We start from the raw sequence: 27,555 nt of genomic DNA, 5'->3' as shown, positions 1-27,555 counted from the left end.
TGTCTCTTGTAGTGCATGGTACCTGGAACATTTTGAAGGGTGTTAGTCTTCTTTTCCTTTCACTTGAAAAGATGAATGGTATACAGTTGACCCTTGAGCAACCTGAGTTGAGCTGTGCGGGTTCACTTACATGTGGATGTGTTGCAGCAAATATAGTACAGCACTGTAAATGTTTTTTCCCTTATGATTTTCTTAAGAACATTTTCTTCTCTCCAGCTTGCTTTATTGCAAGAATACAGTAGTAATATGTGAAAACTTATCAAATATGTGTTAATTGACTGTTCATGTTATCAGTAAGGCTTCTAGTCAACAGTAGGCCATCAGTAGTTAAGTTTTGGAGAATCAAAAGTTATATGCATATTTTCTTCTTCTAACTAATATCCCAGTCTTCAAAGAGCAATGCATTATATCTAGAGCATAAGGGAAAAAGGAGACCACTGAAAAAATCTTAACCCTCGATTTCTGCACATGCCCCACCATAACGGCCCAGCCAGTGAACTGTGTGGAGGAAGGGTGCACCCCTAGAAGAGAGGTGGGAGGCACATGCTTGAAGTGAGGACACTGATTTATTTCTGTTTCCTTAGCACTTGATCTATGAGTCATATTCAGTGAGTGTCACTTTGAAAAAATGAAGATTGATTGCATGATTGAAGCATCTGTTATCCTCATGTTACATAACATTTGAAACTACTAGGGTACATATTTTGCACATTTGGAGGACTGTGGTGTATGTTTAAGTACATTATATTTAAAAGAAGAACAGACTCCACAAAAATGGTTATTTTTGCATTCAATAAAGGTGTACAGAGTTTTTAGTAATAGTCCAGATTATGAGATGACTTGGAGGCTTATCCATTATCAACAACCATGTTTCTGTGGGAAAATGCTTTGTAAATTTAAAAAAAAAATCCATTTTAGAGTAACATTAATTTTTAAATTCAGAATTTCCCTTTTTTAGTTAGATTTGAAAACTTTAAAACTTTGTAATCTAATACATTTTATTAGTAATTTTTATTTATCCAAAATATTCGGATGATCAGTACACCTACATCATTATCCGTTTTGAGTAAATCTCATTAGCTTAGTAATTATCACTCGATGGAGAAGAAGAAAGTGAGTTTTAGATGCTGACTGTTCACCAGTGCGCTCTTTTATTCCTGTGGTACATGATTCCATTACTAATGTGACTTCTGTGATTGTTATCATTCTTGAGGCATTTGGACACACATGGAAGATTTGCAAATTTGTGTTTTTACACTCGATCACTCTTCACCCCATAGTCTTTGTACTTGTGATTTGTTTTATGACCTGAGGGAAAAGACATATATTGATGAAACTGTATGCAAGGACCGTGAGATGTTGTGCTAATGACTCCTGTCAAATGTCAGTATTTTTCTCTGAAAATTATTTTTTATACTACTAAAGAAGTCATTGATACTGATTGTTTATAGGTCTTCTTATCCCTGGGCTCTAATTTCACCTTGCAACTGCTGACTGTGATGCTTGTCAGTGGGCGTTTCTACGGCATGCCAAAAATTCTCCAGGAAGCAAAATCCACTGTCCTTCCTGTCCCTGAGAAAGCCGCCAATTCTCAGGTAATGAGTCCAGGGTGTGTAACCGTCGTAGAACCACTAGAGGGCAGCTTTCACAGGAAGGATTAAAAAGATTCTTAGACCTAAAATTGCTCAAGATTCATTATTTCCTTAAATCAGTATCAAAGTAGATGCACTGATTATAGATGCATTGTATGAAAGTAATTTGCCAATTTTTGGCATTTTCCTTTTTGGAGATTTAGAAAGTTTGTGTCTCACAGAATGTGAATATAAGGATTTTTAAAATAACCGTCACCTAGAATAAAAATTTCCAGGTTTTTGTTGTTGTTGTTAGTGAATATTTCATATTGAGATATTTTATGCTAAATAATTAAAATTAGAACAAAACATCAGTTAATATTTCAGACTTTTTCATTTACTCATTGTGAATATTTTTCTTTCATTTTGAGAGCCCTTTTTATTGTGCCACGTTTGTGATGTTGGAGATAAATCGTGATAGGATCCTGTGACTTGGTTGTCCCTGCATATTTGAATCTTCTACAGGAGTTCAGTGTGGGAAAGAGTGTTTCCTAATCACTTTGTAAATTCACAGGAGAACAAAGAATAACTTGAGGGCTTTAATTCCTATGTAGGCAGATTCTGTCAGTATACGAGCAAGGCAGAGGCTGTTGTCTCTGGCTCATGGTAATGTGTGTATTTGTTAGACGGTTCCTGGGTGGCTCAGTCAGTTAAGTGTCCGACTTCAGGTCAGGTCATGATCCCATAGCTTGTGTGTTCAAGCCCTACATCACGCTCTGTACTGACAGCTCAAAGACTGGCACCTGCTTTGGATTCTGTGTCTCCCTCTCTCTCTGCCCCTCCCCTGCTTGCTCTTTGTCTCTCTCTCTCTTGATCTCAAAAATAAGTAAATATTAAAAAAAAAGTCTGGAATATTGAAGAAAAATAAAATGGGGCAAATGAGTCTTAATATAGAACTGTCAATCATATGGTATCCCAATTTATTGGTATTGGGACCAAAAGAGGTAAACTGAGTTATCCAAATCACAGTGTGAAGCCAGGAATCTGGTTTTATTTTTACTTATTGGCCAGAAATTGTTTCATCTATAAATCATTTTTAAGTCCCAGAGTTTCCTGAAAAGGTTACCCTTAAAACAAGATCTTACTTGATATGGATGAAAAAGATGATTATTTTAAAAAAATCTTTGGAGGTTTCTGGTCCTCAAAAAAATATTAAATTGAGTCAAAGAGCTGGAAAGAATCTTAATAGAAAATCTAGTGTATGGTGCTCATTTTACAAATGAAGAATTTATTATTATATCTTGGAAAGAAGTCAGATTTCAGTTCTAGATAAACCAGATTCTATAAAAACCCATGAACAAATCATTAAAATTTTTAATCTTTTGCTTTCATTTTTAACAAATTACATTTGTCTTTTTTGGGTCTTGTAAACTCAGAGGATTATATTTTGATTAAAAAAAAAGGTATAAACTATCATTGGAGTTACAAAATTGAATAAATTTCCAAATCTCAGATGTCATTTTATTTTTTTTATTTTATTTTTTTAATGTTTATTTATTTTTGAGACAGAGAGAGACAGAGCATGAATGAGGGAGGGTCAGAGAGAGAGGGAGACACAGAATCTGAAGCAGGCTCCAGGCTCTGAGCTGTCAGCACAGAGCCCAACGCGGGGCTCGAACTCACGGACTGTGAGATCATGACCTGAGCCGAAGTCGGCCGCTTAACCGACTGGGCCACCCAGGCGCCCCTCAGATGTCATTTCTTAAGCATTACTCTTGAATTGAATATTTTCAAAACAAGAAAATAGATTGTATAAACAAAGAGAAAGTTGACTTATAACTGACTGTTTAGAAAACAGGAATGTTTAGAAAGAAATAAAATATTCTAAGCATGTTTTTTCTCAGGTTGGTTTTGAATCTACTGCTTTTCCACTCACGGACGTCACTGCGGGAACAAGCCACGTTGTGATTTCTAGGAGAGGCACATATGGCTCTCTCGTGGTTGCCTGGGTGGCTGGATATGCTCCTGGGTTAGAAATCCCCGAATTCATTGTTGTTGGCAATATGACCCCAAAATTAGGTGAGTTGTAGCTTTTCTAAGATCTGCCCTATAGGACATGGAGATGTGTAATTGGCCACTCATTTTCTTGGACTGTCGTTACTCTGGATAATGAACTGTGTTTCGTTTTTTTTTTTTTTTTTGCTTCTTAATGTTTATGTTTTAAAGAGAGAGAGCAAGCTGGGGAGGGGCAGAGAGGGGTGGGTGGGGGGGAGGGCAGAGGACCCAAAGCAGGCTCCATGCTTGCAGCAGAGACCCTGATGTGGAGCTCAAACTCATGAACCACGAGATCATGACCTGAGCCACCCAGGCACCCCTTGTTTTTTTTTAATGTTTATTTATCGATTTTGAGACAGAAAGCAAGCAGAGGAGGGGCAGAGAGGGAGAGAGAGAATCCCAAGCAGGCTCCGTGCTATCAGTTTGGAGCCTGACCTGGCTCTACCACACAAACCACGAGATCGTGACCTGAGCTGAAACCAAGAGTTGGACACTCAACTGCCTGAGCCACCCCAGCGCCCTGAACCATTTTTCTTTTCTTTTTATTTTTCTTTTTTTAAGTTTATTCATTTATTTTGAGAGAGAGACAGTGTGGGTAAGGAAGTGGCAGAGAGAGAGAGAGAGAGAGAGAGAGAGAGAGAGAGAGACACTCCCAATCAGGCACTGCACTGTCAGTGGGGTTCAAACTCACAAACCCTGAGATAATTAATGACCTGTGCTTAAGTCGGATGCTTAACTGACTGAGCCTCCCAGGTGCCCCACCATTTGTTTTCTAATACACTGCTTTCATATTTGAGTGATCAGAGTTGGTAAAAATGAGAAACTTTATTCAATCAAAATAAAAACTTCATACCTCACCTGGAAATAGTGGTCACTAAGCAGATGATTCTGTCGATATATTAGTTTATTAAAAGTAGTTCTAAAAACTTAATGTGCCTGTATAATATTAAAAAAAGGTAGAACTGTGTATTCATTTATGTGTTCACCTGAATATTTCTCACAATAGAGTGGCTGTTGCTTCATTTTCTTTCTTTCTTTTTTAATTATAACGTTAGCTCTGTGAGGGTCACTGAGACCTAAATGTTAGATGATGTGACCTCTACCATGCGGAACAGACAGGGATTGAAGGCAGAACTTGTGGCGTAATGACCTTTCTCTAAGTTTACTTCCCCTTCTGCCTTTTTAAATGTTTTAACCTTTTGTAGACTGTCACAGAATTTTGGAAAAGACAGTATTTTACTGCATTTTTAAGAGTTGTATCCCAGTGTAAGAACTCATAAATAATACCCTGATACTCTTGTCCTCTTCCCTCCCAGGGAGCCTTTCATTTTCTCATGGAGAACAAAGTAAAGGAGTCTTGCTGTGGACATTTCCCAGTCCTGGTCGTCCAGAGGCCTTTGTTATTCACCTCTCTGGGGTGCAGAGCAGTGCCCCTGGTGGGGCTCAACTTCGGTAAGATCCTCAACCAGCAAAACAAAGAGAATTTTCAACCCAATTCTCAACCAGTAAAATCTCTGAGGAACAGTGTGGAATTTAGCAGTTGAAACAGAAGAAGACACAAGGATCACTTTCCTTGAAGCAAATGTGAGAACAGTTTTAGTGTAGAGCAACACATGGCCTGCATGCCAAAGATGCCACAGAGGGAGGCTGACTTTCCTAGAGTCACCACCCTCTGCTTGCTTTGAAGAGAGTTCTTCCTGTCCTCTTACTCCATAGTGTTGGCCTAGGTAACGCCTCCAACAAAAACCGTGATGGCAAATCATCTGTTATTAAAGGAGGCTGTCTCCTGAGAATTTGCCAGAAAATACCTAATTTTCCCAAGGGATTAAGAATAAGAATAGGCATAGCAGGGTTATAATGTGACTTGTACTGGTGGCTCTTTTGAGTTTAATTTAAATCAGTACATTTGCAGATAAATATGTCCCAGTCAAAAGCAATTTACTTGTCTCATACCTGCGATGGGGTTGATCAGAATAGCAGAGGGCAGACCTTTAAGGTGGACTCATGGATTTAGTCCTGGCCCTGCCACTTATTTGCTGTGTGACTTTGAGAAAGTTACTTGATCTTTCTTCTCTTCACTTTACTTACTAGGAAAATGGTGGAAAGGTGTGGGCAAAACCAGCGTGTGTTCAAGTATGTTTGTATGTATGTTTAGATTTAAGAGATCTTGGTTGGCACAATCAAATATTTAAAAAGTATCTTAAAATGTTTTTTAAATATTTAAAAAATGTTTGGCCACAGAATGTAATGCTGGGTAAGAAATTTAAATGCTTTTAACAATAACAATAGTTAACAGTTTTATAGTGCTTATGATAGGTCAGGCATTGTTTTGAGATACATATTTCAGGGCACCTGGGTGGCTCAGTCGGTTAAGCGTCCGACTTCAGCTCAGGTCATGATCTCACAGTTCGTGGGTTCAAGCCCTGCTTTAGGCTCAGTGCTGGCAGCTCAGAGCCTGGAGCCTGCTTCAGATTCTGTGTCTCCCTCTCTCTTGGCCCTTCCCCCACTCACACTCTATTTCTTTCTCTCTCAAAAATAAACATTAAAAAAAGATATATTTTATAATTTGTATATATGTTGTTATATATGTCTTAATTATATTTTATATGTATGCATGTATGTTTACTATGACTTTACAACAACCATATGACATGGATACTATTATTAGTCCCATTAGATGAAGAAAGAACTCATAGATATGTAATGTACCCCCCATCACACAGCTTATAAGGTTGGGACCATAATTTGAACCCAGGCTGCCTTCTACTTTCTGAGCTCTTAACCGCTATGCTATGTGTTGAGAGATAGGTGCTTGACACTAGAGAGTGATGGGCTCTGGGGTGTCCTCCCTAAAGGATTAAAAAAACGGATTAAACAACAGGTAAAAAAAAAAAAAACTATTAGCCAAAGAAATTATGTCTGTGATCTAAATTCTCTTGATGGGCCACCTGTGTTACCTCTGGCATAACCGTTAATTCACAACAAAACTCCATAAGAAAAAGCTAAAGATAAATCACTCATTTATGGATGTTTCTTCAAATTCACATGAAAAATTTTAGCAAAAACTGTGTGAGAGAATAGTCCCATTACTGGCCAGCTGGAAGAAGCAAGGATTTTGCATTTAATAGGGATGGCCATTTCTATTTGGTAGATAAGAAATCTGGCTGACATCCAGAGCATCCTGAGTTTTTGGCTCCCTGTGTACTTATCATAAGAGAGAGCCTCCTGTTTCAAATTCTTCAGAGAACTGCTCTGGGATAAACTAGATATACAGGCCAGAGACCTGTATGTTCTTCACTGGGCTAATAAAACTTGTCAGGGCTTGTCACCCATGATCACAGCTTCTCTTCTTACATTTCTTGTGTTCTGGTGTATTCACTAATGTGTAAATAGGGTTTTGTGGAATTTGAAAGGGCATGCCATTTTTAAGGTGCCTCTCATGAGGGGCACCTCGGTGGCTCAGTAGGTTGGGTGTCCAACTCTTGATTTCAGCTCAAGTAATGATCTCCTCGTTTGTGAGATTGAGCCCTGTATCAGGCTCTGCCCTGAAAACGTGGAGCCTGCTTGGAATTCTCTCTCCCTCTCTCTCTGTCCCTCCCCAATGCACACATGCATATGCATATGCACTCTCCCTCTCAAAATACATAAATAAGATGCCCTCATGAGAAGCACCTTAAATATTTGAAAAATGAATCTCTACAATAGTATTCCTTTTTTTCATCTGTTCTTTCATGTTGTTTTTTTCCAGATCAGGGTTCACCTTTGCTGAAATTGAACCAATGGGAGTCTTTCAATTTTCCCCTAGTTCAAGAAATGTCATCGTGTCAGAGGATACACAGATGATTAGATTATTTGTCCAAAGACTCTTTGGGTTCCACGGCGATCTTATTAAAGTTTCTTATCAGACAACTGCAGGCAGTGCAAAGCCCATGGAAGACTTTGAGCCTGTTCAGAATGGGGAACTACTTTTTGAAAAATTCCAACCTGAGGTCAATATTGAAATAATCATTATTAACGATCAGCTTCCTGAGGAAGAAGAAATGTTTTACATTAATCTTACTTCAGTAGAAATGAAAGGATTACAAAAGTTTGATGCTGATTGGAGACCACGCCTGAATCTAGATTTCAGTGTGGCATTGATCTCAATATTGGATAATGATGACCCGGCGGGAATGGATGTTTCTTTCCCTGAGACAACTGTGGCCATAGCAGTTGACACAGCTCTCATTCCTGTAGAAACTGACTTCTCAAGCACATACCCTGACACAACCACGATAAATGCTGTTCCACAGCCCTCTGAAATGGTTGCCATTGTTCCTGAGGCAACTGGTGTATCCGCCATCCCTGAGAAACTTGTCACTGTCCCTGATACATCTGCCTTGCCTGGGAAGCCTGAGGTGTCCACTGTGACTGCAAATGTTTCCATCCATGGAACATTTAGTCTTGGGCCACCTGTTGTTTATGTTGAAGAAGAGGTGAAAAATGGTACATCTAATGCTGTAGAAGTTTTGATCCGAAGAACTGGTGGGTCTACTGGCAACGTCAGCGTAACAGTTAAAACTTTTGGTGAAAGATCTTCTCAGAAGGAACCAAATGCATTGCCCTTTCATGATATCTATGGAATTTCCAACCTAACGTGGGCAACTGAAGAAGAAGATTTTGAAGAACAAACTGTTACCCTTACATTTGTAGATGGAGAAAGAGAACATAAAGTATTGGTTCAAATTTTGGATGATGATGAGCCCGAGGGGCAAGAATTCTTCTATGTGTTTCTCACAGACCCTCAAGGAGGAGCACAGATTGTGAAGGGGAAGGATGATGGTGGATTTGCAGCCTTTGCCATGGTCATTATTACAGGTATAATGGAGATAAAAATGTACTTTTGTGGTAAAAAATTTGTAATAATATTACTGTCTTAAATTTAATTTGAGAGGGTGACTTACTTGAATTGCTCATAGTTATTCATTAATCCATTGTTTTCTTGTGGCAGGAACCCATAACATGAACTCATGATATTATTCTGGGGCGCCAAGCTCGAATTTAATTGTACTGTAAATGTCACTTAGCTCAGATCTAGTTAAACAATCTATAAATTTATACTTTCACAGTATTAGGAAGACCATAAAAATGCTTAAGACCATGTTCTTCTACTGGAAAATATTTAATTTAATTATCCAAACACATGATTGCATATCCTTTTGTGAAACCTCATTCTGCATTTCTGAACCACTTTCAATAATCCATCCCCAAATCTAAGTCTCAATGCTAGGAAATTCTTTATGTTGGGAAATAGATGAAAACTCTTTTATTTTGTTCTCCTTTTGAACCATTGCAGTTTTTATAACTTCTTTACTATTGGGTATATAAATTACAATAGATTAAAAATATACTGATTTTTTAAGAGTTTCTTATACATCTTCTAAAATGTTTCAGTGATAATTGGTAGTTTTCCTCTGAAATCATAGTGTGTTTCTTAAAGTTGTTTAGCTCAGCTTGTCAGTATCTTACCCTAATTAGAGTATTGACGAGGCCATCTTATGATTCTTACCTACTCTGCTCTTTTTTATAAACATTTATGAATTTTACACAGTGCTTCAGAGTTTCAGATGACACTATGATAAAATAGTGTAGTGGAAAGGAAACTAAATGTCATGGCTCCTATATTTATGGACCACATCAACCATTAATTGGGAGACTTGATGAAATCATTTAGTGTCTACTCTTTATGTTTCTATTTTATAAAAGGAAAATTTTAGAATAAACATTTTTATGTACCCCTTTAGGATTTGATGCCTCCTAGAATTTTTATTTTAGCCATTCAGTAGTAATTAAATCATAATTTTGCAATTATATAACTTCCTTTTATAACCAGCCAGAATTGTCATTTATTCCCATTTCTCTAGTTTATTGAGTATTGTAAGTTGTAATTCTGTTCACCAAGTTATTTACTGATTTTGATTCAGTTTAGGTTAATGCATCTATATTTTTCTATCAAAATTATTTTGGGGGCGCCTGGGTGGCGCAGTCGGTTAAGCGTCCGACTTCAGCCAGGTCATGATCTCACGGTCTGTGAGTTCGAGCCCCGCGTCAGGCTCTGGGCTGATGGCTCAGAGCCTGGAGCCTGTTTCCGATTCTGTGTTTCCCTCTCTCTCTCTGTCCCTCCCCCGTTCATGCTCTGTCTCTCTCTGTCCCAAAAATAAATAAACGTTGAAAAAAAAAAAATTAAAAAAAAAAAATTATTTTGACACTCAGTATCCTCCTCCCCCATGCTATAGGATAGATATTTAATTATAGTTATTTGAATATGACGAGGGATCCATGAAAATATGTAGCAGCTAGTGTGGCAGAGGCCCAGACCAGTCAAAATGGTTGCCAGAGGCTCCTTGATATCCTAAGCATTTCCCCAGTAGTTACTGGATTGTGGAGACATCTTGTTGCCCTGGTTACAGTGTCAGGAGAGGGTGCTTCGGGTGCTCAGAAAAGCAGCTGTGTACACGTGGAACGGAGGTGCTCCTCACTCAGTATGGCGTACCAATACCAGTGCATAGCCGTGTGGCATGCCAACACCATACTGATGTGACATACCAGTGCCTACCCATATACCAGCCCTGAGCCTAACTCACCAGGCAAACAGTCACTCAGCTGAACCTTGATGAGGTTCTCTAATGTTTATTCCCTACATAGGGTACACTGACGATACACATAGGGCAAATGATAACTCCTCACCATACCTACCTCTTACTGTCACGTGATGTTATCTATGTGACAACATCTGAAGTACATTTGCATGGTCATATACCCCAGGTTCCCTTATTTGTCTTCTTTACTCCTGGCTTTTTATTTTAAATTTTATTTTATTTTAATGTGTGGTTTTTTGTTTTTTTTTTTTTTACTTTTGAGAGAGAGAGAGAGAGAGAGCGAGCATGAGCAGGGGAGGGGCATAGAGGGAGACACAGAATCTGAAAGGGGCTCTGGACTCTGAGCTGTTAGCCCAGAGCCTGACACGGGGCTCGAACTCACAAGCTACGAGATCGTGACCTGAGCCAAAGTCGGATGCCCAACAGACTGAGCCACCAAGTGCCCCATCTGGCTTTTTATTTTAAAGTAATATTTCCTTTTTAACGACATTAGTTTTTCCCATTCTTCTTATCTTTCGCTAATCTGCATAGTCTTTTCACATTTAGACTTTAGAACAAACTTTCAAAATAATATCAGGAGAAAATAGTTTATCATTTAGTTTTGGGTTTGATCATTAGCATATTACAAGTCTTAATTCATCTTACTAGAAACTTGACATCATTTTATGATCGTAGATGTGGCACGGGAAGCATTGTGTTCATCAGAACCATGCTCGGTGCTGTATCACTGGAAAAGAAAATGAATGTTCTGCTTGTGAGAAGTTTATATTCTATTTGGAGAGACAAATCCCCACCAAAATGACAAGGAAACTGTTGCTACCAAAGAAAAAAGTTGCTGACAGGTTCGGATGCAGGGCTAAGAAGTGATTGCAGTGATTAATGAGTAAGGATGAAGACTGGCAGTCCGGCTAAAACGAGGCACACATGAGACACCAGGACAAAATGGTTCATCACCTGCATGTCCCTAATTAATAGGCTCCACATCTACTCACACTTCAGACCTGCAAAGTAAGGGCTTGTGACTCCTGGAGCTCCCTCATTGGGACCATTAGGTGGTTTGCTGTTTCCTTACCCTGACCCCTAACTTCAGAGGTTCTGTCTCCATGGAACCCCAGCAGTGAGGGTGCACAGTGACGGGCACAAGTGGTTTTTGAAGCTAATTGTTTGGGGTCATTGCTTTTAGGATCACTTTGCAAAACTGGGTCATTGAGAAATAGAAAGCAGCAGGCAGGAACTGTTTACTGGCATATCTCTAGTCTGAGAAGCTAGCTTACATGCTGGCAAAGATTTGGAGTGACTGTTTTAGTGCAGTGTGGTCCCTTGGTTTGCTCGAGTTTAAACACAGTTTGTAGTATGATGGTGCATGTAACCTCCAGTGTCGCTCAGAGTTGTTTCTTTTACTCAGAGATACTTAGGAGTTCCTTAATAGTTATGTTTTTCTCTGGGGGAAATAACCAAATGCATAACATGAATGGTCTTATAGGAAGGAAAATCAGTTAAATGCAGTTCATTATTCAGCAAATATTCATTAAACACTTACAATATGCTGGACACTGTTATGGATACTGAGAATACAGCAGTAAACAGAAACGTTGCTACTGTGGTAGAATATACTAACTTTCAACAGTAAACATATGTAAAATGTAAAGGGCTTTCAAATATAAAATAGTCTCATCAGAGAGAAATGAGCATGTGTCAGTGTGGAATATAGGAAATTATGTTTTCTTTCTTCTGGTCTTATGTTCTCAAGGTGTCACCTACCTTGGTATTATCATTTTGATTCTAGTCTACTTTTAGTAAAGATCTTTAAAAATTGTAACTGCCCCTACTCACTTAATATTTCTCACTTCTATACCGTCTGAGCTGGAAAGATTAGCAAAGCATTGGAGATCTTCTAGAGTCTTGAGTATATTATAACCCTCCTTTTTACTTATCAGGGAGTGATCTTCACAATGGCATCATCGGATTCAGTGAGGAGTCCCAGAGTGGACTGGAGCTGGGTGAAGGAGCTGATAAGAACAGACTGCATCTTACTGTCACAAGGCAACCAAACAAGTATGTTGATACATATATATGTAGCAGATATAACATCCTATGTGTCTGTATAGTATCTGATTTGAATTCATAAAATGGTAAAAACAGGATGAAATGCTGATAGAAGGTCATGTGGAATTTGGTATGTCAGTGTTCGGATGCTGTAGTTGCTAATCTGATTTAACACACTTGGTTAATGAGTGTGACTTAGGGCCACCTTGAATATTTTGTACTTCATAAAGTACCATACAGACAGAAGATTATGGAAAGTCATCACTTCAGCAAATTTACTATTCTCTGATCACTCCACGTACACAACTATTTTATTAGGGAAACATGGAGTATCAAAATTTTGCTTGCAACTTAATACTCCACAGTACACATCTTCTGAATGCTCATCACAGACATACATGTGTTATGTACCCATGTACATGGGTGTAAATTATCTTTTCCATTTTGGGCCTGAATTCTCTGGAAATGTCGGTCATCTCTTGCCCTTTGTTTTTATAATAACGGTCCTTTTTAGCAGTAGTGTGTTTCCCTTAGAAGAATTGTTGTGAAAAGACAAAGAACACTTACTTGAAGGCAGGGGTAAGTGAGCATACTAGGCAGAGAGATACTATTTGTTTCCACATTCTTGATACATAGTAGTTTAAGAAGTACTTACTCAGGTTTGAAAAGAGTGTGGTCAAAGAATGCCACGTAAACTCTGGCCTTGATTTTTTAAGGGTAATGATTAGGTGAATTGGTTACCTTCAGCTTTATCAGTGGTCAAGGAAGTGCTATGCTTTGGGTGAAGAGGTACACTTAAGCGCAGTGATACGTTCTGCATTAGACACAGGGATAACACTCTCTGCTATTGCATTTGCATAGGTTTTGCTTTGTTCCTAGGGCCTTTGAAGATGTCAGGATCTTTTGGCGAGTCACATTTAACAAAACAGCTGCCGTACTCCAGAAAGATGGTGTGAACCTGATGGATGAACTTCTATCTGTATCAGGGACCACAACCTGTACAGTGGGTCAAACAAAGTGCCTTGTCACCATTGAGCTCAAACTGGGGAAGGTAAGAAATGATGAGGAACTGTGTTTTCAACTTCTAATTATATTTCTGCAGAATTAATAATTTTAGAGTCACTTTATTGCAATTTACACATTGGTTATGTGGAGATTCTTTGTGCCTCGCCTAGCCATAATATCTAAATCTCTTTTCTAGGTAACAGACTTGAGACTTACAAATTATTACATAATGAATTTTTTTTAATATTTATGTTTTTATTTTGAGAGAGAGAGAGACAGCACAAGCAGGGGGAGGGGCAGAGAAAGAGAGAGAGAGAGAGAGAGAGAGAGAGAGAGAGAGAGAGAGAGAGAAGAGAGAGGAGAGGAGAGAGAGAGAATCCCAAGCAGGTTCCATGCTGTCAGCACAAAGCCTGATATGGCTCAACCCCACAAACTATGAAACCACAACCCGAGCTGAAATCAAGAAACAGATGCTCAACCAACTGAGCCACCCAGGTGCCCCTATATTATGAATTTTTTAATAAGCTCGTCAGTTGCGCACCTAAAACTAATACATTATATGTCAATTTTATCTCAGTAATACCAAAAAATCTCATCAGTTTTCTCCATTTCTGCCTCTTGTCATTTTCGAGGTTCTTCTGGGGCCACATGCTCATTGTGTGAATGATGCCTTGAATCATTTTCAGTCTAAATGTTTAATGTTTTGCTCTTATCATACCCATAATTTTGCCTAAATCATATTATATCCATAGATTTCATCCATAGAATGAAAGTTCTCTCATTCTTTATTCATATATGGAGAGAGTTCACTTTTGATCTACCATTCTTGGTGAATGTTTGGATAAATTTCTATGCATTTGTATTGTACATGGCACTCAGGAGACAGGCAGGCCCTATCTTTCCATAGGAATCTGCATTATTCACATGGTATTAGTCACTGATGACTTACCAGAGCTTAAGTCTTTTAGTAAATGTGTGTGACCTTTTTTTTTTTTTAATGACTGTTTGGTGATAATTTAATGCCTAGGGAGCACTCAGTATTTTTTGTCCACTACTTAATTTATTACAGTCAAATATTTAACATAAAAACTAGCCATAATATTATGAATGTTCAAAAGTATCAAGGTTTTTGGGGCACCTGGGTGGCTCAGCCAGTTAAGTGTCCAACTTCGACTCAGGTCATGATCTCACGGTTTGTGAGTTTGAGCCCTGTGTCGGGCTCTGTGCTAACAGCTCAGAGCGTGGAGCCTGCTTCAGATTCTTTGTGTCCTCCTCTCTCTGTCCCTCCCATGCTCATGCTCTGTCTCTGTCTCTCAATAATAAATAAATGTTAAAAAAATTTTTTTTAAAGTATCATGGTTTCTTTCTCCATGCCACACACTTCAAACAGCAGAAAAAGTATGCACAAATGCAATTATTCCAAAACGTGTAACTATGCTTAAATCCTTTCTAAATAGCAATGTTGTAGATTTCATTTTTTTTCATTTTTTTCTCTTATTTTTTCACTTTCTGAGGATCCCTGTACCAGTGATATTGATCTTCCCTAAGGTTACACTAGTATTTATTTTCATACCTTCCTGGAATTGTAATAATTTTACTGGCTCCAAAAGAGAAATAATACCTATTTTAGGAGGTTATGTATTCTTGGTTATCACTACTTTGTTCTTTGTTGGTATTATGGGTCCTGGTTCTTGTCTAAAGTTGTTTCATGTAAGAATTGCTGGTCATCTGGTTGGGATCTATTTTATGACTTCACTTGTTAGATCATTAGATTTTTTTTTTTTAAGCTCATGCCTCAGAGGTTGATTTTTTTTTTTTTAACACCATGTTTTTCTTCCAGAATCCTTTATTCTTTGAACTTTGCAGTGCCAGCTTTACGTTAATCTTGCTTTATCATTCTTGTGACAGGAGCTGGTCTATTAGAGGTATTGGGAATATATGCCTTGTTAGTGTCTTGTATTTAGGAGGGCAATCTGGAGGCTTCATCTCATAAAAGATGAGATAACCAGCCTGTGTTCTTAGGGCATCTCTTTAGCTCCTCTCTTCTGTGACATTGGAACACACAGTTGTTTAATCTTTCACCTTGTGTGTGACTACCAGCATTCTTTACCTTCTGACTGGTTTTCATCTTTATTTATATGTGTTTCATAGGTCCGAACAATTTATTCCTATTATTGGTACAGTTCTTACTCCTTCTAGGAATGTTGTCTTATTCACATTTTTTTATTAGCTCTTTGCTACTTACGTATGCAAAGAATGTTTGTCATTCTTTAATAAATGAACACATATTTAATAAAAGACATAAATATCCAGGTACGTTAACAGTCTCCTTCACATTAAAGTTAATAAAATATTCAGTACATACTTTATATTCACATTTATTTTCCATTATAATCATTTTTTACACACTATGGTAACTTTTCTCCTTTAAGTATCATTATAGACTCAAATTCAACTTTTTTCAATTAAAAAATTTTATTGAAGTGTAGTAGACACAAAGTATAGTTTCAGGTGTACGGTGTAGTGATTTGGCAAGTCTCTATTTTATATTTGTGCGCAATGCAAGTATCGCTATCTTTAGCTACCATATAATGCTATTACAGTATCACTGACTGTATTCCTTATGCTCTACCCTTCACCCATGTGACTTATTCCATAACTGGAAGCCTGTATCTCCCACTCCCCTTCACCTGTTGTGCCTGGTCCCCTATCCCCCTTCTCTCTGGTAGTCACTAGTTTGTTCTATGTATTTATGGGTGTGTTTCGGCTTTTATGTTTGTTCATTTGTTTCATTTTTTAGATTCCACGTACAAGTGATGAAATCACATATGGTATTGGTCTTTCTCTATCTGACTTATTTCTCTTAACATAAATACCCTCTAGGTTTATCAAATAATTTTAATTACTTACTGAATGACTTTCTTTTCATTCCTCAAATAGCCATGGCATGGCCACTGAAAGTCCTATTAAGATCATTTTTTGGTCTTTTCCTATTATTTTAAAGTTCTGTGGGCATCTGGGTAGCTCAGTCAAACTTCAACTCATGATTTTGGCTCAGGCCATCATCTCGTGGTTCGTGAGTTCGAGCCCACATCAGGCTCTGCACTGACAGCGCTGCACCTGCTTGGAATTCTTTGTGTCTCCCTCCCCCACTCATGCTCTCTCTCTCAAAATAAATAAATAAACTTAAAAACAAAATAAAACTCCGGAAGTATTTTTGCTTTATGTCAATAACATATATCTCATAGCCATTCTGATTTTTCCTGATCTAAGACATCCAATCAACTACCATCCAAGGAGTTGATTTATTTCATCCAGAAGAGTTGTAGAGATCTAAATATACGTTCTAGATACACATGGGAGTTGATGGTTGGCAAAGGTGCCGCTGCTGTGGGCCACCTTACTAGTGATAGAGCTAGAAAATATTTTAAAAATATTAAGTCCCACTGATTTTATCTAATTTAACGTATCATTTTATCATACTTTATTTTTCTTGAGGAGTTTCATTAGCTGCTAATAGTTTCTGTTGCACCAAAATTTCAATATTCAAAACATTTGATGTTATTCTACTTGGAAACATGTAAGTCCTCTTCTAGGCCTTTTTCAAAAAGTTTCATGCCTTCAACCCCCAACAACCCCATATTTCCTAACTGTCCCTTAGGGACTAATCAAAATACTGCTAACTCCATGATGCCTCCCCTGATATCTCCAGTTAGAATTCTTAAGTCTCTTGGGGCACCTGGATGGCTCAGTCGGTTAAGTGTCCAGCTTCAGCTCGGGTCATGATCTTGCAGCCCGTGAGTTCGAGCCCCGTGTCATGTTCTGTGCTGACAGCTCAGAGCCTGAAACCTGCTTCAGATTCTGTGTCCTCCTCTCTCTGTCCCTTTCCCGCTCACGTCTCTCTGTCTCTCAAAACCAAATAAATATTAAAAAAAAAAGAAGAATTCTTAAGTCTCTAAATTTACAGACTTGGTACCTTTTTTTATGGAAGTTACTGGTTATATGTAGGGTTAAAACTTATGCATATTTTATCTTGACAGTTGGACTCTTACCTGATTGAAAATTAGAACATGATTTTATTCATCTTTACATTCCTCCCATCATCTTCCATAAATATGTGTTGCATAGAGGAGTTATTGACAAGTCTATTGTGCATTTTATTTCAAATAGGATTTTTGGTAAATTGCAATCTTGACTAGATCTCACTAGACTTAAAACTTGTATCTCATACACAGATGTCAATCTTGTAAGAAAAATCTTTTGAGATCAGAGTTCAATCCTATATTGCTATTTGGATAAATGTCTTTATGAGTCTTTTGCTGACTTCATTCTTGTAAAGTGATACTAGTCAGTTTTTAGAGATAAAAATGATTTTCATGGAGTAGAAATACCTTATTGGTGACAGCAGGCAGGTACAGTAGGTAAAGATCCTGAAAGATAGAGAAGTTATGCTTTCATCCTATTTGAAGGAGGTCTCTACCTGCAGGAGAGAGAGGGAAAAGAAAAAAGGCAAGCAGAGGTGGTCTTGGAGAAGCTGAAAGGAATGGAGATAGGCTGGGTAGAGTTGTAGGTGGGAGAAGAAACTGCTTCCTCTGGGCTTGCTCAACTGGCAGGAGATACCAAGGGAAGTCCTAAATACTAAAGATATTATAATTATGGATTAAGGGAACGTGGTGGACAGTACACAGGATGCTAGCTATGTATATCCTTTTTCCTAATGAGGGCAATGCTACTAAACCCATATCTAAGTAGTTTCAGTTAGATAAGAGAAAGAATTTGGTCTCACCTCTTACTTCTCTAATATAATGCCCAAATCATAGAGTTAAATTTTCTTCTTCATCCTGAGAAGCAGCTAATTTTCAAAGCATTTTGCTCTCATTGTCTTCCCAGCTGTCAAAAGGCAAGGTACAAGTAAGAGTAATACACATTCCAGTTTCAGTAAGAGGAAGTTTAGAAGGGTGAAGAAGGAAGAAGGTTATATGCTTAGAAGAATAAAAAAAATTTTTCCAAAATGTATGGTTAGCTTCTAATACACATTTTAACATCTCACATTTTGTGACTAGAAGGAAACTTCTTACCATTCCAGTTCAAGTTCTTCTTTTTATGTATGATAAACTGATACCTAGAGATGTAAATGAGACTGATTCAGTGACCATGTTCTTCTCTAGTAGGCTTTGAGATATTATTTGGAGGTCCTAGCAGACCTAAGAACCAACCATCTCCTCGTTTTTAAATAAAGAACAGGCTTCAAGGGTACTGAACTTATTTAGGAAAGTAGTGGTAAGAGTTTACGCTCTGATGATAGAACACCTGGGTTCAAATCTTAGCTCTTCCCTCAATTAGCTCAGTGACATTAGGCAAGTTGCTTAGCCTTCCTGAGCCTCCCGTGTTTGCTGAGGTTAATAATAGCTTTGTTAATGGAAAAAAGACAGTCTCTTTAACAAACGGTACTGGGAGAACTGGACAGCAACATGCAGAAGAATGAAACTAGACCACTTTCTTACACCATTCACAAAAATAAACTCAAATGGATAAAGGACCTGAATGTGAGCCAGGAAACCATCAAAACCCTAGAGGAGAAAGCAGGAAAAGACCTCTCGGACCTCAGCCACAGCAATTTCTTACTTGATACATCCCCAAAGGCAAGGGAATTAAAAGCAAAAATGAACTATTGGGACCTCTTGAAGATAAAAAGCTTCTGCACAGCAAAGGAAACAATCAGCAAAACTAAAAGACAACCAACGGAATGGGAAAAGATATTTGCAAATGACATATCAGACAAAGGGCTAGTATCTAAAATCTATTCTAATCTAAATCTAATCTAAAAGAGCTCACCAAACTCCACACCCGAAAAACAAATAACCCAGTGAAGAAATGGGCAGAAAACATGAATAGACACTTCTCTAAAGAAGACATCCGGGTGGCCAACAGGCACATGAAAAGATGTTCAACGTCGCTCCTTATCAGGGAAATACAAATCAAAACCACACTCAGATATCACCGCACGCCAGTCAAAGTGGCCAAAATGGACAAATCAGGAGACTATAGATGCTGGCGAGAATGTGGACAAACGGGAACCCTCTTGCACTGTTGGTGGGAATGCAAACTGGTGCAGCCACTCTGGAAAACAGTGTGGAGGTTCCTCAAAAAATTAAAAATAGACCTACCCTATGACCCAGCAGTGGCACTGCTAGGAATTTACCCAAGGGATACAGGAGTACTGATGCATAGGGGCACTTGTACCCCAATGTTTATAGTAGCACTCTCAACAATAGCCAAATTATGGAAAGAGCCTAAATGTCCATCAACTGATGAATGGATAAAGAAATTGTGGTTTGTATACACAATGGAGTACTACATGGCAATGAGAAAGAATGAAATATGGCCCTTTGTAGCAACGTGGATGGAACTGGAGAGTGTGATGCTAAGTGAAATAAGCCATACAGAGAAAGACAGATACCATATGTTTTCACTCTTATGTGGATCCTGAGAAACTTAACAGAAACCCATGGGGGAGGGGAAGGAAAAAAAAAAGAGGTTAGAGTGGGAGAGAGCCAAAGCATAAGAGACTCTTAAAAACTGAGAACAAACTGAGGGTTGATGGGGGGTGGGAGGGTGGGGAGGATAGGTGATGGGTATTGAAGAGGGCATCTTTTGGGATGAGCACTGGGTGTTGTATGGAAACCAGTTTGACAATAAATTTCATATATTAAAAAATAAATAAATACACATTAAAAAAATTAAAAAAATAATAGCATTGTTAGATTAAATGAGATTGTGAATGAGAGAGGTTCCTTGCACAGTTCTTGGAATGAGTTGGCTCTTCATTAAGAGAAGGTTGTATTATTGTTATTCAGAGTGGGTGGGAATAGAGCCTGAGGCAATTCAGTGACTTGAGAAGTAGTTGCATCAGCACTAGTGGTTAGAGAGTTATTAAAACACTGCAAACCTAACACTGTGGAATGACATCCATGGAGTGATTTCACCAACTGATGGTGGTTTCTACTAAATTCATTTGAGTCCCCCGACCCCCAGCATAAAGTTTTTCTACTCCGTCATATCTCTAGTTATCATTTCTACAGTTATTCAGTACTACTTTCATTTTGAAGTTACGAAGAATTTAAGTAACTTTGCTTAGTAAGTTACTTGCCCAAGATTAGAACATGTCGTTTGAATTCCAGACCATTTCCCCTTCCCCTGCTGCTGTACTTAATGGTTCTATGTTAGCAAAATGTGTAAAGGTGATAGTTAAAACACTTAGGAGGCATACTCTTAACCCACAAAATCTGTTTAAAGTAAACAGATCTAAACATTTGTTGGAAATATTTTTTAAAAATATTTAAGTAAGATATTATTTTATTACTAGTTTGTCTGCTTCTGAGCAGATCTGGGCCCATGGAAAATAATTTTATAGTAGTTGAGCAAAACCTTACCCTGGAATGCTTCTGACCTGATGAAGAAAGGAACTTTTGGCCATTACACATGTAATGGGTTCTTGTGAAGTCTCCACGTCATGTTTAAGTCTAGAGAAGTTCAGATATGATCTGCAATTTTTGGATTCTGTATATAATTCAGGCAGATTGTTTGAGTAGAGTATTTTATAAGACTGGAAGATTCATTTTGTCTCTGGTCTAATTATGTGCTGGCACCCATCTGTACACTGTTCATTTTAGATGGTTCTTAGATTATAACATACTCTTTTGACTCTGAGTGGTTATAAGTAATGTTGTAATCATCATCATAAAGCAAAGAAATACTTTGCTAGAAAATAAAGACAAGAGTCTGTGTTGGAATGTGATATGCTGGCATCCTGGACTAAATGAAATGTTTGTGAACTCAAGTTTACTTGACCATTAGGGAATAATAATTCCTGACGATAGTTACCCGTACTTTTCTAGTGTTTTAGTTTATTGTGTTTGCCAAATTTAGTTTCTCGAAGGTGGGAAAAGTACTGTTCTCTCTATATTTCAATACTACTGACAGTTGATCAGGGAAAGTAAAAGAATGATATATGCCATGGGGAAGCTAAATATATTTCTTCAGATAATAAAATGAGATTAAGTTCATTTACTGGGTGACTAAGATTCAACTTTCCCTTGGATGGTATTAAAGTTCATCTTACTGCTTCATGACATAATGATTCTCATTAAAATGATCACAAAACAAAGGATGAAAAAAGCCCCTGGTAGGTAAAAACAATGCATTATGTCAAATTAGACAATGACACATTTAGCTGTGAAATGTATTGGCTTAGCTTCTTAGAGTTATGCCATGTACTGCTAAGATTTTTAGATTACAGTGAAAGAGTGAATAAGTAAAAACAGGTGAGTGACAGTACGTTACAAAATGGATTCAGGCTCTAGAGAATAAATTTTTTGAGATTGTTAAGAAGAACTGAGATGAAACATGACAAACTATAACTCAACAGACTAAATTTAGACTTACTTGATACTGAATTTGGGAAAATTTTTAAAAATACATAAGATTACAGAATTGACTGTTATCAATATTTGGTCATATTTCTGTATAACCTTTTAAAAATGAAACCTTACAAAAGTTGAAGCTCTCTATTTCCTTTATTCACAGCATGATTCTACAGCTCCATGCCCTGCCTATCCCCAACCCAACCCCTCTACCTGAGCCAACTACTGTCACAGTGAAATTTGGGGATTTTTAAAAAATTTCATAGTAAGGTTTTTGTCATTTATTATTTTATTTTAATTTTTTTTGAGTATTGCTGACACACATTAATTAATGCTGACACATTAATTTCAGGTATACAACATAGTGACTCAACGTCTGTATACATTATGCTGTGCTCACAAGCTTAGCTACCATACGTCACCATTCAACACCACCACAGTACCACTGACTGTATTCCCTGTGCTGTGCCTTTTATTCCCATGACTTATTCCTTCCATAACTAGGAGCCTATTTTACTTTCAAATCCTTACGTAAATGTGTATCCATTAACACTATGTAGTAAGCTTTATCTAATTTTATACTTTACGCTTATTGTATCATGCTATACATATCATTATGTAACTTGATTTTTTTTACTTAGTAGCATATTTCTAGATCCATCTATGTTGAAAAGTATTGAAATGGTTCATTCCTTTTAACTACTAAATAGCATTTCATTGTAGGAATGTTTATCTTTTTGCTTATTGAAGTACACATAGGTTGTCTCCTGATACTGATGTCCTAGTAAGAAGCTCACCCAGGAGAGTAAAGGTGTTTCTTAAAGAAAAACCAAAACCATAAACCCTCTTGTAATCTAACATAAGAATTTGATCCTGTAATTCTACAGACTGTATCTCCAGATGTGTTTGTTTTTATAATTATGCACATAAATACTATTTCTGAACATCATCATTATGTAAAAATAGAAACATATTAGTAATCATCCTTTTTTCTTTTTCTAATTGTCAGATACCTCGAGTTGAAATGCATTTTTTTGTGGAATTGTATGAAGTAAGTGCTGGGGCAGCAATAAACAATAGTGCCAGATTTGCACAAATTAAATTCTTACGGAGTGAGAAACCTCAAAGCCTCGTGTATTTTTCTGTGGGTTCTCGACTGCCAGTGGCTCATAAGAAGGCCACTTTAATCAGTTTGCAGGTGGCCAGAGATGCTGGGACAGGACTAATGATGTCTGTTAACTTCAGTACCCAGGTGAGCATGGAATATATATCAACCCACATTATGGTTTCCTTCTTTATTTGTAACATATGTCATAAAAAGGATAATCGATATAGTATTTTCTCATGATACCATTTTAATTCACTGTATTTATTACATTAAGCTTTGTCCTTGGAATAGTTCGGCTTCACTTAGGTCATGTTCTAAAGTGATAGTCTTTTATACTTCTTTTTTTGAAAAAGGTGATAATACAATGCAAAGTGTCTTACATAAAACGGTTCTATAAAATCTCTAGAGAGTTAGAATTTTTTCAGAATGTAACTGAGAAAGACCAGAAACAAAAAGTAAGAGTCTTTGTTATGTTCTGTATCTGAACTGGTTGAAAATTTACTTCTCCAAAACTTCATGCTCTATTTGACCTTTAGGTTTCTTTAAATCCATAAGTTCATGAGGTCTCGCTGCCACTTTTCACAGCCCTCCTACTGGGGAGAAGGGAGGGAGTAGGTGCGTTCCCAGAGACTCAGAAAAGCCGTGTGGTTAACACTCAGTGACCAGACCCTGGGATTGGTCCAGACAGCATCATACACCTTTCCGGCATTATTCTTTAAATTTTGTCTTAGTAGCAAAACACTAATACATGAAAACAAAAGAGTGTATCTGCTCTGCCTGAAGCACAGTTGTGGGGGTTAGAGTGTGCCCACCGTAGCCCTCCTTTTTTTTTTTTTCCTTCACTCATCGAACTTGACAAAATCCACAATTTGAAAACCATCATTCTGCTCACAGCTGCCATTTCCCCTGTTTCAAGATTCCAAACCTGGTGACCCTTTAGGCCTCCCAGTTTCAAAAGTGGTTGCTGTTGTTGCTGTTTTTACAAAGTGCCCCAGACCGTGTACTTGGTTGGATCACTCTTGGGTGGCTCAAACATGTAGAACATTCTGTGCTTAAAGTACAATTTATGTGTAGCCAGTTTCTGTAGCCATCATGTGAGTCAGGGATGAGAGATGAAACTCAGAACTGTGGGTGGTGAGCTGTCTGAAGTTTGCCAGGCAGAAAAGCTTGTCTTTATGACAGAGTCCATAGCTTGGCAAACAAGAAGATGAAACTCTATCATACGAAACTCTGGAAATAAACTCCATTCTGTGGGGCATCTTTGTGGCTCAGTCGGTTAAGCATCTGACTCTTGGTTTCAGCGCAGGTCATGATCTCACGGTTTGTGAGTTCGAGCCCCTCATCGAGCTCTGCATTGACAGACAGCATGCAGCTTGCTTGGGATTTTCTCTCTCTCTCCGCCCCTCCCCCGCTTGAGTTTCCGCACTCTCTCTCTGTGTGTGTCTCTCTCTCAAAGAAATAAATAATAAAAAATCAACATTTTAAGAAAAGAAAGAAACTTCATTCTAAATAGGCTCGAAGTGGTATGGACACAAAGTGAGGTATTTTGATTCATGGTGGGAAGATTTTAGTATTTTTTTTCTTTTGAGCATTTAAGTAAGATAGAAGAATGGGGGAAAATACGTGTTTCATTCTCTTCTTCTCCAGTGAGATAGATACCATCATATGCTCGCCACTTTGTAGATTAGAAGAAGAGAGACTGGAGAACAAGAACAGATGATAAAGAGATGTGAGGCACATTTTAAACTAGTTCAATGTGCTCATATGACAGTGTAAGGTTGAAGTTTCCAAAATAAGAATCTGAATGCCAGCTTATCTATCACATTCATTTATATTCTTTCTCGATTCACCATAAATGATTCCTTGAAAAACACATGCTGTCACTGGCATGTAACTCGTAGCATTTTTATGACCACTATGAAAATCAACATGAAGGATCCCTGTTGTGTTGAAAATGTTCTGTATGTTGACTATATTCACGTCAATATCCTAGATATATTATTGTTATGGAAGATGTTACTAAAGAGTGACCTGGAATAAAGGGTGCGGGGGATCACTCTTTATTACATCTCATAACTGCATGTGAATCTGCAGTTATCTCAAAATTAAAAATGTAATTTAAAAACAGAAAGGAAAGTCTCACCTTTCTGGTACTTTATTTTCCTATTCCTTCATTGCCACTGCATTTTGTCTCTCTGAATGCTGACATAAGTAGAAGACAGAAACCTAAAATTCTATTTTCTAGTAGCTGGCAAGGATGAGAAAATAATTATGGACTAAGTTACTATACTGTTACAAAGATACCAATTTTCATTTTACTTTAGATAGATTATAATAATATAGTCAAATAGTAGCTGTAGCATGCATACTTTTGGTGGGTCAGCATTCTCTGTACATAAATACTATCGTCTTAACATAAGCTCCTTTATATCTATGTATTTGTGACATAAAGTTAAGGGATATAAAGATATGAGAGAGTGAAAACATCACCAATTCCAGTTATTTTTAGATAGGCCTATAGCTGTGTTTTGCATGAAGTAATGCAGAAATGTCCCATCTCTTCTCTTTGCCTCCATGTTCACCCCCTGCTCTAGCCTGTGCACAAGAGCCAGAACACTCAGGAAAATATGAGATAAAATGTGTCATTATACTGCTGGAATCCCCAGTGTCTTCCTGCCATTCTCTGTATAATGGATGTACATGGTCTGACCCTGCCCACCTCTCTCATGTCAGCTTCTTCTCATTTCATCCTTCTGATCACACTGGCTTCCTGGTTCTTCATCTGACATTTTAAGATGGTTCCCATCTCAGGACTTTTGCAGTATTTCCCGTCAGATCCCTTATGGCTTGTTTGCTTATGTCACTGAGGTCTCTGCTTACATATCACATAAGGATCTTCTATGACCAGCCTTCTTTAAAATAGTAGCCTTACCATCACCCTGTATCCCCTTGTGTAGTCTTATTTCTCTTCAAAAAATTCATCTTCATGTAAAATTATGTTGTTGATTCTCTAACTTTTGTACTACCTATATCTTCTGCTAGAACAGGTTCCATGAATGCAGGTGTTCTGTGTTCACATCTGCATCCACAGTTTTCTAGCACACACGAGGGTTTAATATTTGTTTGCTCAGTCGTGAATGAATGTACATTACCTTTTCTTTCCTAAGTTCTCAGGCTTCACTTAAAAATAAAAAATCTTTTAATAACCATAATTTGGAGAAAATCAGAAGTACATATGGCCAGGACCTAATATTCTTCAGGGCATTTTCATATCTTAAGTGTAACCAACAAGAGACCAATTTTTTCTGCCTCCTCCTTCTTCCCCTCTTCCTTCTTTGTACTCCTCCAAACTCCATCCTCCTAAATTTTTTAGGTGAGAAGGAAGATATAAATATTCTCTCATTTCCTACATACTTCTATTATGCAGCATGAATTATTTAAAGCACAGTTTTCAGGGGCAGTTGGGTGGCTGAGTCGGTTAAGTGTCCGACTCCGGCTCAGATCGTGATCTCGCCGTTCCTGAGTTCAACTCCTGCGTCGGGCTCTGTGCTGACAGCTCAGAGCCTGGAGCCTGGTTTGAATTCTGTGATTCCCTCTTTCTCTGCCCCTCCACCGCTCATACTCTGTCTCTCAAGAAATAAATAAATGTTAAAAAAAATAAAGCACAGTTCTCAGTGTGTTTACAACTGCAGAAATTCCATGAGGTAATAGTGGCGTCTCTTTTCTAGTTCTCTTCCTTGAGCTATTCTAAGGCATCTGTCTTTCCTAACTTCATCACTGTGTATTTATCTCTCTAATTTATCTTAGGAGATTAGAGCAAATGTAAGAACCCATGTTTTAGTATTAATGTTGTTATGGCCCATCAGTTTGTTTAAGAGAAACAGGATTTGTTTAAGAAGGTAGAGTTTGTTCAGGACAAAATCAGAGGTGTTGTTTCACTTCAGTGGTGTTGTTTAATTTCTAGGAGTTGAGGAGTGCTGAAAAAATTGGCCGTACTCTCATCTCTCCAGCTCTTTCAGGGAAGGATTTTGTGAGAACTGAAGGCACTTTGGTCTTTGAACCTGGCCAGAGCAACACCATACTGGATGTCATCCTAACACCAGACACAGGGTCTTTAAATCCTTTTCCTAAACGCTTCCAGATTGTGCTCTTTGACCCAAAAGGTGGGGCCAGAATTGATAAAGTATATGGGACCGCTAACATCACTCTCGTTTCTGATGCGGATTCACAGTCCTTTTGGGGACTTGCGGATCAGTTACAGCAGCCCCTGGATGGTGACATTCTTAACAGAGTACTCCACAGCATCAGCATGAAAGTGGCAATGGAGAACACAGATGAACAGCTCAGCGCCGTGATTCATTTAACAGACAAGGTAAGATGCCCTTGCAAGTGTTAGCAGCTGGATTAGTAAAATTTCATTTAAAAAATTAAAAAAAAACAAAACAGTAAATAATGTTAGTTATCAAGAAATTATGATAGCGTTGAATTTATGAACATAAGAATGGATTTCATCATATCAGACACTGTAATTTTGCTGATGTCTGTCTGGAAAGCTCAGTCTTAAGCCCGGAGAATAATCAGTAATCTGTAGTGGCAAGGACAGCCCATTGTCTGAAAGGGGGCACCAGATGTCAGAAGCTAACCTCCAGAGGCTGGACGAATATCTTGTGAGATTTCATCTCAGTTTTCTGAGCCCGTAGAAAGGACTT

General features: G+C 37.9%; 1 protein-coding gene across 3 annotated transcripts in view; it reads left to right on the top strand.

Moving 5' to 3' along the window:
* Nucleotides 1–27,555, top strand: part of ADGRV1 (adhesion G protein-coupled receptor V1) — a 565,435-nt gene that overhangs the window by 198,903 nt on the left and 338,977 nt on the right. For all 3 annotated transcript variants that reach the window (XM_078448177.2, XM_078448183.2, XM_078448190.2), the window contains exons 71-78: nt 1,452–1,595; nt 3,476–3,650; nt 4,943–5,078; nt 7,375–8,483; nt 12,202–12,319; nt 13,190–13,361; nt 22,748–22,990; nt 26,811–27,218. In XM_078448177.2, coding sequence (XP_078304303.2) covers nt 1,452–1,595; nt 3,476–3,650; nt 4,943–5,078; nt 7,375–8,483; nt 12,202–12,319; nt 13,190–13,361; nt 22,748–22,990; nt 26,811–27,218 — 2,505 coding nt within the window. The remainder of the gene's footprint in view (nt 1–1,451; nt 1,596–3,475; nt 3,651–4,942; nt 5,079–7,374; nt 8,484–12,201; nt 12,320–13,189; nt 13,362–22,747; nt 22,991–26,810; nt 27,219–27,555) is intronic.

The sequence above is a fragment of the Panthera onca genome, chromosome A1, assembly GCF_046562875.1.
Source record: "Panthera onca isolate mPanOnc1 chromosome A1, mPanOnc1 haplotype 2, whole genome shotgun sequence".
Taxonomy (NCBI): Eukaryota; Metazoa; Chordata; class Mammalia; order Carnivora; family Felidae; genus Panthera; species Panthera onca.
This window is presented reverse-complemented; position numbering and strand designations above follow the sequence as displayed.